Source organism: Tamandua tetradactyla, chromosome X (assembly GCF_023851605.1).
Source record: "Tamandua tetradactyla isolate mTamTet1 chromosome X, mTamTet1.pri, whole genome shotgun sequence".
NCBI classification, from domain to species: Eukaryota; Metazoa; Chordata; class Mammalia; order Pilosa; family Myrmecophagidae; genus Tamandua; species Tamandua tetradactyla.
The window spans coordinates 146,227,069-146,246,580 of record NC_135353.1 but is presented as its reverse complement, the minus strand read 5'-3'; the positions used below and the strand labels follow the sequence as shown (position 1 = coordinate 146,246,580).

Below are 19,512 nucleotides of genomic sequence, written 5' to 3'. Positions count from 1 at the left end.
TCTTTTTTAAGGTCTGTATTGTTTGTTGCATGTTGTTGCCAAAGTCCTTGTTACTTTAGCTTGTAGTTAGCTAGGGGTTTGACGGAGATTTCTTTAAAATGCCATGTTTAAGTCACCTTTTCCTTGATTCAGCATTCACCTGATTGTTAACCTTTGACTATTTTCTGGAGTTCTGGTAAAGTTGATTCTAGCAATATTTTGCTTTTTTTTTTTTTGAGTTTCTGTGGAGGAATAGGCTCTTACAGCTCCCTGCTCTGCCATTTTCCCAATCATCACTTTCAGTTGCATTTTTCATTGCAGTATGTACTTTCCCCACTGCCTTGCACTGCCACCTTTTTCACAAGTCAGGGATCATTATATAAGTGGGTCTGTTTCTGGATTCTCTATTCAGTTTTTTTTGTCTGTCCTTGCATCCATGCCACAAACTCTTAATTACTGTAGCTTCATAGTAATTCTTACTATGCAGTGGAGTATGTTCTTTTATCTTCTTTGTCTTGTTCAAGAGAATTTTTGTTATTTTTGGCCATTTGCATGCTAATTTAAATTTTAAAATCAGCCTGTCAAGTTTCACAGGCATACTCAGAAACACATTCACACACAAAGCTTACTGAGTTTTTAAATTGGGATTGCAGCCAATTCATAGATTTTATTTGTGGGGAATTAACAGTGTTTACAATATTGCATCTTCTAATCCATGAACGTGTAATACTCTAGTATTTCGTTTAGGTTTTCATTGATTTCTCTAAATTATGTATTTTACATTTTCCCATAAAATTCGTACACTCTTATGCTAGATTTCTTTTGAAGCACTTGATATTTTTTATGGCAATTGTCTTGGTTTGCAATAGCTACTGTCACAAACACCACACAATGGATTGGCTTAAACATTGGGAATCTATTGGCTCTTGGCTTTGAGGCTAGATGAAATTCAAGTTCAAGGTATTGGCAAGGCTTGCATTCTTACCAATAATTGTGGCATTCTGGTGCTGGCTGCTGACATTCCTTTGGATTCCTTGGCTTCTATGTCTGCCTCCCATCACATGGCAATGTCCTCTCTTTTCTCACTTCTGTGACTTATCGGTGGTCCTTACAAGACCTCTAATGCTCTGAAGTAAGGCCCACCTTGGCTCAGCTCACCACAGCTTAACTAAGAATAACTTTTTCAAAAGGTCTTGTTTACAGTGGGTTCACATCCACAGGGATGCTTATTAAGATTAAGAACATGTGTTTGGGGGTGCAAAGGTAGTTTATTGGTAGAATTCTCACCTACCATGTGGGAGACCTGGATTCGATTCCTGGTCCATGCACTTCCCAAAAACCAACAAACAAGCAAAAGAAACAATCAAAAAATAATCAAACAAAAAAGTCAACAAACAGTGCTGTAATAATGGGATACTCACATGGGGAAATAATGAAATGTGATCCTGCCATACTGAATACAAAAAAAAAAAAAGAACATGTGTTTGTTGGTGTGAATGATTCAACCTACTACAGTAGTTTGCAAGTTATACTTTGGTTAATTTCATTGTCATGCTTTCTGTTGCTGCAGGAAAAAAAAATGACTTCTGTATATGGATTGTATACCAAGCAACCATAATTTTTTATTTAATAGTTTATCTTTAGTTATTTTGGATTTTCGTCATATAGTATAATCACATATTAATAATAGAAGCCGTGTTTCTTATCTTATGATGCCTTTCCCTTTGATTTCTTCTGATTCACATTACTTTACTATGAAGTATTTTCATTAAAATGTTGAATAGTAAAGGTGAGAGTACGCAGCCTTTTCTTCTTCCCAATTTTAAATGGCTTTCATCATTTCCACTTTAAGTATGACGTTTACTATTGTTTTTTATAGATGCCCTTAATCTAGTTTGATAACATACATGCTTTTTTCACGTATGAATGCTGATTTTTATAAAACACTTTTCTGTATCAAATTAGATATAAGATTTCTCACTGATCTGTCTGGAAGGTATGCCACCCCTGGACCTATGTGCCCTCAGATCCATTCCTCATGCGTCCCTTCCTCTTTTATCTGCTGTTTAGGAACTGACTCTTAATTTTTAGGCTCTTTAACATCTGGATGCTAGCTTGGTTCAGCCAACATGTGAAACAACAAAAGATTAGAGGCCCAGAGAATAGGAGTTCTCAGATTTTTATCCATCTTCCTCTTTGTATCAGGTGGCTTCTCCTTTAATAGCTGCATCTTCTCCATGGCTCGAACCCCCATCAGATTGGTCTACCATGGTTCCAAATTCTGTTGACCCCAATCTCTAGACTCCAGCATCACTAGCCCCTCTTTTTGTCCTTGTAGCCTAGAGGTAAGAATAACTTCCTTGTGTTACTGATTATTAGATTTCCCACCTCTCCTCTACGCAGTTTCTCCTTAACTTGAGTAACCAATTTGCTGCATTAAATTCCCCCCAGGTAAAATATATTGAGATGTTCCTGTTTCCCCGGGTGATCCTTGATTGTTACATATGGCCAATTATATTGATTGTTTTTCTAGCATAAGGAATAGAGAGACACATTCAAGTTGGAAAATTTCAAGCATGTGCATGAAGCTCTATAGCACTATCTGTGAGATACAAACCCAAGTGGTACTAAGAAGGATAATTATAGCTTTAAATAAATCTATTTAAACATAAATAAAAATATTTAAAACATCCAAGCAATTCGAGAAGCTAGAGAATGAATAGACTATTAAACCTAAATAAGTGGAAGGCAGGAAACAATGAAGGTAAATGCAGAAATAAGGAAGTAGAAAATAGTACAGCCAATCAACCAAAGCCAGCTCTTGGAAACGATTTATAAATATTCAATTTTGTAGGTATTATCAATTACAAAAAAGAAGTAGAAGTGATGTTCGTTGAATACAGTTATACAATATAGGTGCAGAAAAGATTTAAATAATAGAACACTACAAATATGTTTTAAAATTACCTCAGGAACAGCAAATGGTGGACCAGGAAGGAAAGGTTGTATCTATATAAGTATTTCAGCTAATAAACTCAAACCGAATGCTGGAATTAGAGAACTACCATCCTTCAGCCCCTAATGCATTAATGGATAAAGGTGACAATCACCAATAACGACCAACATCACAACAAAAGTGGACACACAGACATTATGTTCCTCCTAATGAAAGTACACGACATCACCTGTGGAGTGGTCTTGCCAATAAAGAAGCAAAAAAGCTAATAAATCTTATTCTGATCAAGCCCTCTACCTCTCCTGATGATTTTTGATACCGGTATATTGGGTTCATTATACTATTCTCTGCAATGTTGTATATATCTGGGAATTTCTCTAGTAAGACTTTTTTTAGTAAAACATTTTTAATATAAATATCAAGGCTTTAAAAGTGAGATTACAAAATTTGGACAAAGTTTTTTGTCCAAAAAATAGACAAGTTTTTTTGAGAAATGTAATCGGCCTTCTTGTCCCAAACAAAAATAGAAAACATCAATCAGACAATAAAAATTAAACCTCTAGTCTAAGCTCCAGCCCTTCCCCCACCCACATACTTCAGGACCAGCCAGATTGGGAAACTGGTTACACCAAATGATCAGGGTAAACACTGAGCAACATCTTATGTTAACTCTTCCATACCATTCAAAAAGATAGGAAATGAATAAACTCATCTTAACATGTATGCATGCTGTCTTTGATACAAAGACCATTTAAGGACACCCCAAGAAAAGAACAGTTGCGACATGGTCACTCACACAGAGATATGTATCTTAAATTTATAACATGTCCAATATAGCATGGAATTAAATGAAGAAATAGGCTGTGTCCAAGAAATGCAAAATGACATAGCATTAGAAAAAATTCAAAAATTAAATTTTCCCTACATTAATAGATTAGATGATAAAAAATATGATTATGTCAAGGGTGCAGAAAAAGCCTTTGAAAAAAATTAAACACCAATTTATAGTAATAACTTTTAGCAAAATGGCGTAAAAAGTAATTTCCATTTCCTAAACTCCACAGCAAACGTACATGAATGTAAAATGTTAGAAGCATTTCCATTAAAGCCAGAACCAACACACAGATGTATGGTGTCACTTCTACTGTTGAAAACTAGACTGGAATGCATAAACACAGCAATGAGCATCAAAATAAATAAAATGTAGGAATACTGAAAGATAATAAATAGTGACAATATGATCCTCTCATTACAAAATCCAAAGGAATCTGTGCATAAATTATACAAGTGATTAAAAGAGTTCAAAAAGCTGTTGTATAGCAGATCACTACATAAAAATCAAGATCTTAGCCACACAAAATCTTTATCTAGTTCGGACAAGTAATAGAAAATATCCCAATCACAACAGCAACAATATCCAAAATTTACCTAAAAAGAAACTTAACAAAATTGTACACCACCTTTTTTTGTGTGAAACTGAAATAATTTACTGTCAGGCTTAGATAAAAGAACTCCCAAATAACTAGAGCAGTATACTATGTTTATTCATGGAGAAAAGAATATTGTAACGATGTCAATTCTTTAATTATTTATAGTTTAGTGCCTTACCCCTAGCTGCAAGATGACAACCAAACTCAGGCTGCTGTTTCCAGTGCCCTAAATAAACACTGGGAAAATAAAAGAAAGGATAAAGAAAAAACAGTATCTACAACAACTGCAAAACAAGAAACATGAGAAACTCCTGAGGGACGCTGTAAGTTCTGTATTGAAGTAGCGCCTGTGTGTACGCGGTTGGGGGCGTGCCCTGAGTTGAGAGAGGTCTGCAGCCTGCAATAGAAGGCAGATGATCGGTTCAATTGGAGGAGTTTTTAAATCTCTGTCATTGCTTCTTTCTTCCCAGTGTGCCCTGGGATAAGGAATTTTGACTCCTTCGTTGAAGGAATTTGAAGCGGCATCCTAGACCACAGGCGGGTGCAACATATGGAAATATCAGGACAACACAAAAGTTGGTATTGATTGAGGCAATAGAATTACAGAGACTGTGCTAGTAACCGCCTGAAACCTCTTTAGTGGGTGAGGACTGACCTAAAAATAATATTATGATAGAGTATAAGGAATGGAGAGTGATTTACATATAGCAAAGTTAGGTATTCTTTCATTAAAAAAAGAAAACCTTACATACACACACACAACCACACATAATTTTATGGCTGTAGCTATATTTTATCCAGTGAATGAAAGTCAAAAATAAAATAAAAGTCACTGTCCTGGATTGAGCAGTGTTAGATAATGTCAAAATATCTCGGTATCAAAAAAGAAATCATGCAGGGTGGGCCACGGTGGCTCAGCAGAGTTCTCGCTTGCCATGCCGGAAATCCGGGTTCGATTCCCGGTGCCTGCCCATGGGGGGAAAACAAAATCATGCAGCTCGGCTTCTTCCCCTTAGGAAGTAGATCTTTCATAACAGAAACTTCCCAGAAGTCTGTGTGTGGCTGGTGAACAGACTTCGTGGGTCACTGTGTTTATCTCTGCCAGTTCACTCCAGTCCTAGACCGGACTTCTGCTGCAGCTTCCCCATCTCGTTTCTAGCCTGGGATGCTGACCCATTCTCGGCAAGATTCGCCCTGCAGAAGCAGCTCCAAGATTTCAGGGTATTGGTTTCCCGGAGGGCTTTTAGTGAAGAAGCCAAGAGGAAGAGCCCCCCACCCCCCATCCCACCCCCCTCGCACACCTCAAGACTGATAAGCCCGGTCACCCTAGAACACAGGGTCCGGCACAAAGCCTTGCCCTTGTTGTCAGCCTTGAGAGCCCCCAGCAGCCCTGCCAGCATGAATGAGGTGACCCCATACTTTCATGTTAAGGGGCTCCGGGAGATGAGAGCCTTGGTCTGATTAGAGCTGCCTCAGGTCTTCTGCAGAGAGAAGGCTATGGCCATGCAGAGAGTTAAAGTGAATGCCCTTAGTTAGAAGTGAGGGGGCGCGGACCCCAGAACACAGGCGGCCCCATGGAACCCAGTCTCGCTCTGCCCCGCCCCCGCCCCGCAGCCCGAGGCATGGCTGTTAAGCCCAACGCCTCCTCAACTCTACCTTGGAGTCTCGGGGAATGAAGGCCTTGGTGTGAAGCTGGTGGACTCCGGCCAGCAGGGGAAGAAATCCCAGACCTTGTACTCGGATCCTGAGTGAGCACAGAGAGGGGCCCCGTAATCCAATAAAGAAGGAAATACACATAGATCCCACCCCTGCCTACAGCCCTGGGAGGCCCCAGGCAGAACCGTGTGGCTGAGGTTTCCCCTTTTCCCCCCGGGGCGGGGCGGGGGGGGCGGTTTCAGGGAGTTGGGGGTTTTGGTTAATGAGGGTGGCTGCATGAGTGAGGACTGAGAATCCTAATCATCCAAGGCAGAGGAGTGCTGGTTGAACTCTGTCCCTTCTGACAGCTCTCAGAGGCCTCAGCAGGGGTGGCCAGCGGAAGGGAGGGGGCACAGGGTGCCAACAGTTTACATTATGATCTGGAATGTTAACTTAGAGGGCCCCATCATCAGAACAGGGGAACTCTCACAGAGGCCAGATCTGCCAGTCTCTGCTCTCAGCTCCGGTAAACCCCAGGGCGGGGTGGAAGGCTGCAACCTAAAGCACACTTTAAACTTCCTTCACAGGGTTCTCAGGGGAGAGGTTGATCAAGAGAACAAGAGCCTTGTTGGTTCCTAGAGCAGTGCCCTCCAAGAAACCTTCAGAGGCAGCGTTCATTAGAACCAAGGCAGAGTCTTTCTGCTGAAGGTGCTCTCACCATCTCATCCTCTCTCCTCCGGTGGGCCCACATTTCCTGTTGTCCTGCTGCTCTCCCTGACCACAGTCATCATGCCTCGTGGTCAGAAGAGCAAACTCCGTGCCCGGGAGAAACGCAGCCAGGCCCGAGTTCAATCCCTGAGTCTTGGGGGTGCTCAGGCCACTGTAGCAGAGGAAGGAGGGACCCCTTCCTCCTCCTCTCCTGTTGTAAGGGGTACTCCTCAAAGCTTGCCAGCTGCTGGATCACGCAGAGCCCTATCCACCACCGCTACATCTGCAGGTGTTTCATGCACAAGATCTGAAGAAGGTGCCAAGTACCAAGATGAGGAAAGTTCAAGCACTTCCCAGGCCTTGCCCACCACTGATGGCCCATGCGAGGCCCCTCTAGATGAGAAGGCTATTTTGTTGGTGCAGTTCCTGCTGCACAAGTATAACAAGAGAGAGCCCATAATGAAGGAAGATATGCTCAAGTGTGTCATCAGAAAGTACAAGGATCACTTCCACGAGATCCTTAGGAAAGCCTCGGAGCTCATGGTGCTTGCCTTTGGCATTGATGTGAAGGAAACGGACCCTTACAGGCACTGCTATGCCCTTGTCAGCAAGTTGCAACGCAGCTCCAATGGAAGGCTGAATGGTGAGGAGATTATGCCCAAGACCGGCCTCCTGATGACTGTTCTCTGTGTGATCTTCATGAAGGGCAACCGCGCCACTGAAGAGGAGATCTGGGAAGTGCTTAATGTGATGGGAATATATGCTGGAAAGATTCACTTCATCCATGGGGAGCCCAAGGAGCTCCTCACCAAAGATTTGGTGAGGGAGAAGTACCTAGAGTACCGGCAAGTACCCAACAGCGATCCTCCACGCTATGAATTCCTGTGGGGTCCCAGAGCCAAGGCTGAAACCAGCAAGATGAAAGTCCTGGAATTTTTGGCCAGGATCCATGATACCGCACCCAGTGCCTTCCCGGCCTGGTATGAAGAGGCTCTGAGAGATGAGGAAGAGAGAGCCCGAGCCAGAATGGCAGCTATGTTTCCTCCCACTGCCATGGCTGATGCACCTTCCAGGGCCGACTCTAGCAGCTTCTCCCACCCTTAGTGAAGCAGGGTGGGAGGTGGAAGGAACACAATGCATGCCATATCTGTGTTCCTGTTCTATAGGATTAACTAGAAGATTTTATCTTTTTTGTGGTTGAAAGTTGTCAAAAGTTTCTTTTAGAAAAAAAGATTTAATTAGTTTTAGTCTCTAAATGTATGAATGATATTGGATACATATTTATTGCGGTTTATGAGTAAGAATTTTGTCATTTTATAAAACAAATTGGGAAAACTTCCATTTTGTTTAGTAACAAGAACAAGAAAACATGGTATTCAAATAGGCATTTCCTTAGAAATGTGAAAGAAATCAGCAGTAAAATCGCTGGCATAAAGAAATAGAGAAAACAAAGTAAAAGATGGGTAATTCTTGGCTTCCTTTATTCTTTCTATTCTGTTGTTCTATGAAATTAAAAGTTATATATCCAGACTTGCTCCGTTCATTCAAGAATGTATGAGAAAATAAATTACAATAAATTAAACCTCTTACTGACTGACTCTTTTATTCCTCAAACATTAAGTATCTCCTCTTTGGAAGTCTCTATGCTAGTACTGGCGGAATGCTAAAATAAAGAACACAGAGCCATTACTCTAGAATTTTAGAGCGTAGGAGGAGCACTCATAAAAGGAATATGGTGAGGTACCTTCTAAAACTTAAAGGACAAATAAAAACAAGGGAGGAGGTAGGGAGTGGTTCCAGATGAAAGAAGCCAAGTGTAAATGTGCTGAGGTAAAGCAGTTGGGGACTTGGGAAACTGCAAGTCCCTTGGGATAAGCTAATATTCGGGGTAAATTCAGTTGGGCGGTGGGTCAGATGAGGCTGTGGCAGTGGAGAGGAAGGGGCAAAACATCAGATGGTGTGTTTCAGAGTCGAGATAGGAAGCCTGGAATGATAAACTGCTTTTAAGCAATTCCTTTGGGATCATGGAGAGAGAAAACTCTCCACCTAGAGCAGGATTGGAGGGTGTTCTGTGCTCTTGTCAAACACTGTACACAAAGTATGGGTTTTATGCACATCATCTCCAGGGTGTTTCTAAGAAATAATAGTGATACTCCCTTGAGGTGAAATACTCAGAAGCCACTGTGCTGACGCTCTTTGCCCTGGGCTGGGAGGTTCAGAGTCCACTCTTTTAAAAGGGCTTTTTAATCAGGTTAAATTGAATGTAATTTTGGCAAACTCTAAAGAAGGACTAGTTTTTGGTGGAGATGAAATAAATGCAAATAAGGATGGTTTGGATGAAAGGGAATCTGGGAGGGAGGGAAGGAGGGAGTTGGCCCTAGGCACAAATTCTAGGACCTTTGAGTTGTATTCAGATAGGGAAGATTTCTCAACAATGCAATCAAATAATATATCCTCTAAAAGGGAAGATTTACTGAGGTTTTCTTGTTCTTACTAAGCAACATTTTGGGCTGATGTGGTGTTCTATGTCCTGAACCACTGCACACACTCTGACATCTCCTGGTTTAAAAAGAAAAATCCCAAAAGGACAGTTGGTATGATCTGGATTCAAAGTAATCATAGTAGTAACAAAGATTCTTTAAAGTCTCAATGCATACTAGGTACTGTGTCATGTGCTTTATCTATGTCACACACATCAAACAGTCTTAGAAGACAGGGTTTAGCAAACCCACTTCATCGAAGAAGAACCTGAGGTTCATAGTGCTTGGTAATATGCCCAAGTTCACGTAGCTCCAAATGATGGGGCTGGGACTAAACACTTCCTCTGAGTTCATCAGTAGCCTACACTGCTAATTCTTTCCAGCCTGCTAATCCTCTTAATGCATTTCTCTTCTCACTACTCCATAATATATCTCAGATAACAAGAAGGACCATGTAGCCCACATACTACAAAACTGGTGCAATAAAAGGTCAAAATTAGAGTGTTCACAATTTGGATACATCTGTGGCTTTACTTGACTAGAATCCTTCTGCCCCTACTCACAGGGTTTCTTTAAGAGCTGACTCTGCCAGGGGGCGAACATGTTGTCCGGGTGGAGCAATTTTCCAAACCCTTCCCCCGGATCTTCCTCAGTGTGCCCTCCTATCCAAATTGGATCTGAGTAGCAATTCACTGCCTCTTCCTCTGAAGGATGTGCCCTGCTCCTGGTGGAATAGACAGCCCAGCATCAGTTGACCACACCCATAGAGCACTCCACATCCCTGCAGAAGTCCCCTGGCTGTCTTATCCCTCACTGTGGAATCCCCCTGAAAGCAAAAGCTTCTATGTCATTGTTGACGTGGGGTAGTGAAGTTTAACCACCGAAGAATCGCCCCTGGGTACTTGTATCATACTCAAAGTTTTATCCAAATAGGCTGGTCAGTGGAGTCTAATTTGGCACAGAATCTACTCGTTCTTGGGATATAACCCTGACGTTCTAGAGGCAGTTTTGGAAACCAGCCTGATGTTTGCAATACAATTTTAATGAGGTGACTTATTTGAGACTTCCCACTCAATGCATTCACTGATGAGCGAGCAGACCTTGGTGGTCAAAACCCAATAAGTCACCATTAGTGGTAGATGAGGAGAGATCATGGAAATCACTGTGTAACAAAGGTCTGCATAGATAGTATTTCTAAAAACCTCAGAGTTCTTCTAGGAGGTAGAAAAGGGTTCCTTCACAGACATGGTAGCTTTGGTAAGAAAAGAAAAAAAAAAATCAACATCATTTTGCTGCCGTTTGTCCCTGTGTTTGCCCCTGAGGAAGCTCCTGATTTTTCAGTAAACCTAACAGCATCTGTGTAAGTGTCCAGGCATGCTGATCAAGTGATGGGTAGCAAACTCCTAAGTTATGATTTTGACCAGGCACCAAGAAGTAAAATCTCAGCCTATTAAAATGACAGGGGTTATTGCAAAGGTCAACAAAGACAGGAGCTACTGAGTGAAGAAAATGAATCCTCTATGCTGAGACTGATGAGGTCCTCTGGAAAATTGGTGTGATCCTATCTTTGAAAAACCCTGTCACATACAAGTACTAGAACAAGTTTGCACAGTGCAGGGAAAGTTTGGTCTTCTCAGAAACTCTTGCAAGAATGAACATAACAAATTATCATAGCTGCTTTTTGTTGAGCATCTATTATATAGCGGTTTATGGGAGAGACTGCAAGTGCTCAGCCACATTTTGTGTTGGTCTCCTTTCTGGACTTAGGAGGAAATGATATTCCTAGGCCACTTGTAGTTTAGAAAGGATTAGGAAGGATCAGGTGCCCAGACCTGAATGAAATAAGAGACTTACAGGTCAAGGAATTTTAGAGCCAGTATTCCCCTCCTGTGCAACCTGTTCATTCAACAGTGAACATGGAGATCCCGTGCTAAGATGTAGAACCACACGGTGGAACTAGCCTGGATCCCTGGGTCTCTTGACAGCTGAGAGCCTCTACCAACCCACAGCAGGAGAAATAAACATTCGTAGTGTTAAACCACTCAGATTTCAGGCTTTTTCCATTATATCCACTAGGAGTTACTTTATCTGACTTATACACAGCTACCATTTATAGTGTTAGGCTTATTTAAATATTTTAACTGCAAAGGTATTATTACATATGTTCTTGTTTCCAAAAAACATGCTAAGAATACATGTAAGTCACAATTCCCCTTCCTTACAACATCCCTACCAAATTGAGCCCCATCCTCAGAAGTAACCACAGTTAAAACTTGTGTGTATTATTTTGAAATTTATTCCAGGTTTTTCTTATATAGATGTGCTATAAAATACATTGCATGTTTTAAAAATACACATATAATAATGTACATATTGTTCTACTACTTGTCTTTGTCACTTAAGATGAATGTGGGATCTTTCTATGACAGTACATATAGATCTGCCTCATTCTTTTAATTACTCTCTAGAATTCTAAAGCATGTATGTGCCATAATTAATTTAACCATTCTTCTGATGGACACGTAAGTTGTTTCCCATTTGTTGCTATGATTAATAGAGCTGACATCAACATTGTTGATCACGAATTGTTGGACAAATATGCATTTTTTATAGGAAAGAGACAAGAAAGTGCAAATCAGATTAAAGTAAAAGAATGTGATGATGGCAAATTTTTATAAATATTACCAAAATTCCATTCCATTAATGCTGCAACAGTTCATATTCTCACAAATTAATGTATATAAATACATTGAATACATTATATTCAATCTGTGGTAGATTGAATGAATAATGGACCCCAGTTTACACATGTTCTTAACATTAATCTGCATTCTTGCGAGTATGAACCCATTATTAATAGGATCTCTTGAAGATTTTTTTTTAGATAAAGTGTGGCTTAACTTAATGAGGTTGAGTCTTAATCCTGATAACTGGAGGCCTTATAAAGAGAAAGAAATTGGAAACCAGAATGAGAGAAGGCCATAGGGAAGAACTAGGTACCGGAAGTCAACCAGAACCTGGAAGAGAAATGAAGGGATATCACCAGGTGATGTTAGGTAGAGACACAATGCAAGAAACCCCAGTGAATATCAACATCCAGCACCAGAATGTTACAGGCTTTGGGGAGAAAGCATCTCCTTGTTGACACTTCAATTTTACATTCCTCCTAACCTCAAAACCATGAGCTAACAAATTTCCATTGTTTAAGTTAACACATTGCGTGGTGTTTGTCATAGTAGCCTAGCAAACCAAGACTTGATCTGTTTGTAAGCATTTTATTTTATCAATTTAAAATTTTTTGTCAAAGTTTTTGGTGAAAAAAATATTGTCTTACTATTCTTTAGTCTGTATTTTCCTGTTTTCTAATTAAGTTTAGCAGAAAACTAACTTAATCCCTCACCCATAAAATGCAGAATTTTTGCAGGGATGTCTTAGAAACCAGGATAATCCTGGACATGCTTTAAAATTCTGAAATGCCATGAAGACATTTCCCTTTACTTTGAGAAGCAAGCATTTATTAAAATGACCAGAGGTCAGGGACTGGGTCCAGACAGGACAATTTCCAGAATCTGTGAAAGAGACCACCTAATCTAGACAGATAAGTTCCTGGAAGCCAGAACTCTATGATAACTTGGAACCTCTTATTCCAGATGAAGCCTTCCCCAGAAATTCAATCCATGAAACTGCAGAAGTCAGAGCAGTCTGGGTGAAGTACATATTGCATGTGTAGATTCCTGCACACTCAGTATCCCTACTTTCCCCTCAGAGAATTGCCCTCTTTGTACCTGCAGAGTTCGAGGGTACCCTTTGAGCACTGCTGGGAAAATTCAGTGCTAGATGTTCCTTCCTCAGATATGGACTTCATCATGATCCTGTATAGCATCTGTGTGGTCTCCATTCTTCCAAATACCCTGAATCCCAATTTTGCTGCTTTGCTTTTCATCACTGTCAATAGTATGTGGCCCCCAACTCCTGCATTCCCAGCAGATCCAACCATCCCATTTCCCATTTCTCCAACTTTTCACTTCCCACCTCACTCCCACCTGGGCATGCATAGGCACACACTGAGCTAACTGCTCAGCTGTTCTCTATTCTCAGCACAGGCCTGGCTACCCTCTCTCTAACCCACTGTTCCAGTTTGCTAAAGCTGCCTGAATGCAATATCCCAGAAATAGGTTGGCTTTTTCAAAGAGAATTTACTAGGTTACAGATCTGCAGTTCTAAGGCCATAAAAATGTCCAAACTAAGGCATCAAGAGAATACTTTCGCTGAAGAAAGGCCAATGTCATCCGGGTTCCTCTGTCATTTGGGAAGGCACATGACAACAGCTGTTGGCCCTTCTGTCCTGGGTTGGTTTCAAAATGGCTCCCTCAGCTCCTGTGGATCCTTCGGGCTTCTCCTGAGGCATTTTCTTTCTCTCTTAGCTTTTCTCAGCTCTCTTTCATAAATGGCTCCAGGACAGGATTAAGACCCACCTTGAATTCAGTGGGGCACAGCTCCATGGAAACAGCCTAATCAAAAGGTCCAACCCACAATACCCACAATAGGTCTGTACCCACAAGATTTGATTAAAAGAACATGGCTTTCTGGGGTACATAACACTTTCAAATCAGTACATGCACAATCCTCTTTTGGATTTTTCACAGTCTCTTCTTTCCTGCTAACTCTAGGCCTCTCTCTGCCTCCTTTCTAGCCCTGCTTCCAATTATCCTCTGAAAAAGAGAACTCTGTTATTCCCTCTACCCAGTAGTTCTTTAGAATCTAAGAACATGGTGAGTCTTCTCTGCCTCTCACCCAGGTTTCCTTCTTTTGAAAATATTCTCTGTTCAGGTCCATGTATAGTAACCTCAACAAGTACAGGGGTCTTGGTTCACTTTATTTGCATCTGTTGTCTTTCCTCCCCCCAGCATGGCAAACAAGATCTTGATTGATGTTCAGATTGCTAAATTTCAACAAAATTTACTTAATATTTGTAACTTAATTTCCATTACAATCACAAGCTGATGTAGTTCTTATAGGAATGCCTGCTTCAAGGACCAGAAAAATAATTTGTGTTGTGTTCATAGCACCATTTCTAGTCACACTGTGTTCACACTTAAAGTGATGAGCACTTTCTTAAGTGCTTGTATTTGTTGGCTTGCCTGCTCACTTGGGCATCAGATACTAATAAGAAAAAGCCAATCCTATTCATTGGAACTCATAATAGTCAGACATACTAGAAACGAAAGTATACTTCCATATCTACCCTTTTGGTCTTTGAGCTATTGTCATATATTTTACTTCTACATGTGTTCATATTAAGCAGTCAATGACCTTTTAAAGATGATTAAATATAAGGGGAAATCCTTTCTATTTACCCACATAGTTACCATTATGATGCTCTTCATTTTTGTGTAGATGCAGATTTCCATCTGGTAACATTTTTCTTCTCCCAGGAGGACTTCCTTTAACATTTCTTGTAGTGTACATCTGTTGGTGATGAAGTTTTCAGGTTTTGAATTTCTGAAAAAGCCCTCATTTTGCCTTTTTCTTCCTTTTTTGTATGCTGTATGGTGGGGTCATATTTCATTCTTTTTCCATGTGAGTATTCCATATTACAGCACCATTTGTTGAAATTTTTGTTTGTTTTTGCTAGTTTCTTTTGCTCGTATTTTTGGAAGTGCATGGGCTGGGAATCGAACCTGGGTCTCCCGCATGGCAGGTGAAAATTCTACCACTGGACTACCTTTGCACCCCCTTGCCTTTGTTTTTGAAAGTTATGTTTAATGGTATAGAGATCTAAGTTGGCAGATTTTAAAATTGCAATACTTTCAAGATGTTGCACCATCTCTTCTGGCTTTTGTGGTTTTCTACAAGAAATCTGCTGCCATCTTATCTTTGTTTCTTTGTGGGTAAAGTCATTTTGTAGTTCTACTTTAAAATTTGTCCATTCTTCACTAGTTTTAAGTGATTTATTGTTGTGTTAGTCAAGGTTGTCCAGGAAAGCAAAGCTAGCACAGCATTATATATATATATATATATATATATATATATATATATATATATATATATCATATGTATAAGAAATGTAAACGTTTTGAGATTTACTATAGGAATTGGCTTATGTAACTATGGGACGGGCAAGTCTGAGTTCTGTAGGGCAGGTCACAAGCTGAGAATTACGATGAAGGTTTTTGATGAATTCCTCAGGGGAAGCTCGTTGGCTGAATTAGAGATCAAAATTCTCCCTTCTGACTGCTAAAATCATCAGTTATTCTTTTAAGGCCTTCAACTAATTGGATGAGACTTCTCTCATTATTGACGGCAATCTCCTTAGTTGATTATAGATGCAATCAGCTATAGATGCAGCTGACTTACTGATGATTGAAATCCATTAAATATTCTCACAGCTCTGAGCTTGCTTGACCAAACCACTGGGCACCATTACCTAGCCACATTGATGCATGAATGTGTCACAGTCCACCCCTTGTCAATTTGACACTCATACACATCTCCTGTGTTTGTTTTATAAAGAGTTGAGTGTTGGTCTCTGCTGCTGGTAGATTGTGCAATCAACGACTGTAGCCAGGCTGACCTTGTTAAGTGGAAGTCCATGTTCCTGAGCCCATGCTCAGCCAATGCATAACCTCCATCCCTACCATTGTGAGGACTTTGTTCATGAGCCCATTGGGCAATGACAGGAGTGGCTTGGGTGAGAGGCAAACTGCTATCCACAGAACCGATCATCTTATCCACTTGACTATTAAAATCCTCCTCTGCTAAAGTCAACTTATGGGATGCAAATTTCTTCAAGTGTTTTGCCCCACTCAGAAAGATCTATCCACATATCTCTTCACCAGACACCTTTCTCTCCAATTTTCCAATCACATTTCTTTCAAGTCCTTGACCATCCAGCCAAACCATGACAGCCCATGGGTCAGTACACAAATGCATCTCTCCCAATTTCTCCTTCCAAGCAAAATGAACAAATGGGCGCACTGCTTAAACTTCTGCCCATGGGTAGATTTACCCTCACCACTGTCCTTCAGGTGTGTCCCAGAAAAGGGCTGTGTTGCTGCAGTTGTCTACTTTTAGGTGGTACCTGTATATCAGGTGGAACACCTGTAACCAGGCCCGCATTTTCTCTTCCTCCGTGAACTGATTTTAGGGAACTCACCAAAGGCCATAGCTGTGGCTTGGGAAAGACAAGATAATGTGGCGGGAGTGGGGGCCATAAGCATTTGGGCCACTTCCTCATATAAATTACTTGTGCCTTCAGGGCCTGCTCTAGGCTTATCTTGTATATATCACTTCCATTTTATTATGAAGTACTGCTGTGCATGCCCAACTTTATGGCCTGGTGTTTCAGACATCACCAAAGGCAAAACCCTTATGAGTACTTTATCTGATGTCCTATGTGTTACATGGTTTTCCTCTCTGGCTGTCTGACTGGTGGGAACAGGAACTATTCCCAGCCTTGTGTGAGCTCCAGAGTTCTTTGTGCAGCTCTCGTATCTCTCATACTTTGTCTTGTGAATTCTAGCCCTGTCTGTCTCCCCTAATATCTGGCTCCATCTCCTCAGCCCAGACAGAAGGTTGGTTCTGGCTGGGTTCACCCTACTGGCACCAAGGCCCGGACACATTCCCAAGGCAATAAGCTTGGGTAATCATATGGCTCATTTCAGGAATCCCTTATGTATTACCTGATGTACAGTATTTTGCAAATCAATGTGTCATATCTTTTGTTTGTTTATGCTGTTCCTGTTTCTAAACTCAGTCCTTGTTACTTGATTTTGGCTAGAAGCAAAATTTGCCTCTTCTAGAAATTCATATAAATGGAAAAACATAGTATGTTCTCTTTTGTGCCTAGCTTTTTCTCTCTGCATAATGTTTGCTAGTTTCTTCACATTGTGGCATGTAACAGAGGTTTGCTCCTTTTTCAATTGAATGACATGTTTTTATTGAGTAATATTCCATTATAAAAGTATTCTATAATTTGTTTATCTGGTGCTGAGGTGATGGCATTTTGGGTTCTTTCCAGTTTCTATGATGCATAAATGTGCTGTGAACCTACTTGTATGTCTTATAAACATGTTTTCATTTATCTTGGGTGAATTCATAGAAGTTGAATTTTGGGGTCTTAGAAGAGATGCATGTTTAACATTATGATAAACTGCTAAAACAATTTCCAAAGTTCCTCCAGAACACTCCCACCAGAATTTATGAATTGTTTCCATTGCTTCCACATCTCCACTAATATTTTATGCTGTCAATCTTTTTAGTTTCAGCCACGCTAGTGGGTGGATGATCTTGTCTTGCTATGGTATTAATTTAAATATTCCTAATGCACATAAATAGTTTTCAAGGGCTTATTGGACTCTCATTTATTTTTCTCTGTGAAGTGCCTGTTCAAGTTTTTGCCCACTTTTATGAGTTGCTTTTCTTTTTATGACTGAGTTGTTGAAGCTATTTGCATGTTCTTGATATAAGTCTTTTATTATAAATGTGTTGTCTATATTTTATCTAAGTCTCTGGCTTCTTTATTAATTAGTTTTCCTAATGCTATCTTTCGTTGAGCAAATATTTTTTATTTTGATTTTCATTTTATCATATTTTTCTTTTTATTGTTAATTCTTGGCTTCTAAGTAATATTTGACTTCTACTAGCTCATGAAGATATTCTATTATTTTTTCTCCCAGAAGCTTTAATTTTAGCTAGTAGGTTTATCTCTATGATACAACTCAAATTAATTATTAATATTGTTGGGTGGTGGGTAAGCTCAAGTTCATCCAACTGTTCTGGTATTATTTGTTGACAATATTTTAATTTCTGCATTAAATTTATTGGGTATTTTGTTTGACTGTTAATTGATCAGTTCAATTTGGTTCAGTTTTTGGATTCCCCATTTTACCTGTCTTTAGTCCAATATCACACTCACTTGATTATTATACTTTTGTCATAAATATTGAAGTCACATGACATAAATACTGCAACCTTGTTTTCCTTTTTTAAGACTCACTGGTGAATTTATTACCTTTGAATTTCCATTTAAGTTTCAAAATAAGCTTGCCAATTTCCATAAGAAAAGCCAGCTGGAATTTTGATAGGAATTATGTTTAATCTATGGAATAATTTAGTTTCTTCCTTTTATAGTTTCAATTTCTCTATTGAAATTATTTATTTGTTCCTTCAATATGTTTGTGTTTTCCTTTAAATCCTTTAAACACATTTTATGAGAGGTATTTTAAAATCTCTGTCTGCTAGCTATTTCTATCATCTATGATTTTTCTCCTTACAGGTCATATTTTTATGCTTCTTTGTATTCCTAGTAATTTTTGTTCTGTCCTGGATATTATGGATGCTAAATTGTTGAGTTCTGGATTTTGTTATTTTACTCAATCAAAAATGCAGGAAAGCAGTTAATTCATTTGCACATCATGCTGCTCCTTATGAGACTTATTTTAAAGCTTTCTTAGGATGGTCTAAAGTAGCAATTATTTCCAATTACATTAACCTTATTTTTTAAGGTAAGGCTTAGACTTTTCTGAGACTCCACCGAGTTATTTTGGGTATTCAATTCTTCCCTGTGACTATTCAATATTCAAATACCTCCCAACCATGTTTGTGTTCCAGCAGTTGTTCAGCTCAGTACTCTCTAGTAATGTTTTTATTGCCCTGGTAGTTGATTGTGTCCAATCTCATGGCGTCCTGCCCTGCTCACGAGCTGCTAAGTGTTTGGTGAAAGACCCAAGAGGACCACTCTGCAGATTTCTGGGGCATCAACTCCACATATTTCCCTCCTCTCCAACAACTTGCCCTGAAAATTCCAGCAGCTTTAGTATTCTAAAACTTTGATCATGTGTCCTCTGTTCATTGAGTACACGGTGCTCTGTTTTGGCTTCTCCTCCCAGCACCACAGTGTAGATGCTGCCTCCAGGTAGAAATCTAGCACAACTTAAGGCTTACCTCATTTATTTTCCTTCTTTTAGGGATCTTAATTCTGTGCTGACAGTTGTCTAATGTCTGAAAACCATTACTTCATATATTTTGCCCATTTTTACAGTGGCTTACAGTAATTAGAAGTAGAAGTTCTCAAATATTTGTTTTACAAAGGTGATATTTTTTAAACGTTTTACTTTAATCAACTTTCAGATTGATAGAAAAATTACAAAAATAGCCCAGAGAAGTCCCCTATAACTTTCACCTAGCCTCCCACAATGTTAACATCTTGCATACTCATAATACAATAACCAGAATTGGGAAATTAACATTGATATAACAGCATAAAGCAAATTAACTACCCCAATCAAAATTTACCAGGTATTCCATCAATGTCTGTGCTGGT

The 19,512-nt window shown here is 39.8% G+C and overlaps 1 protein-coding gene across 1 annotated transcript; it reads left to right on the top strand.

Annotated features, from left to right (window-relative positions):
* Positions 1-6,665: 6,665 nt before the first annotated feature.
* LOC143670639 (melanoma-associated antigen B18-like) lies at positions 6,666-7,812 on the top strand. The gene has a single exon (XM_077145551.1). It carries the CDS (start codon positions 6,790-6,792, stop codon positions 7,810-7,812), a length of 1,023 nt encoding a protein of 340 aa, XP_077001666.1. The 5' UTR covers positions 6,666-6,789.
* The last annotated feature ends 11,700 nt before the right edge of the window (positions 7,813-19,512 follow it).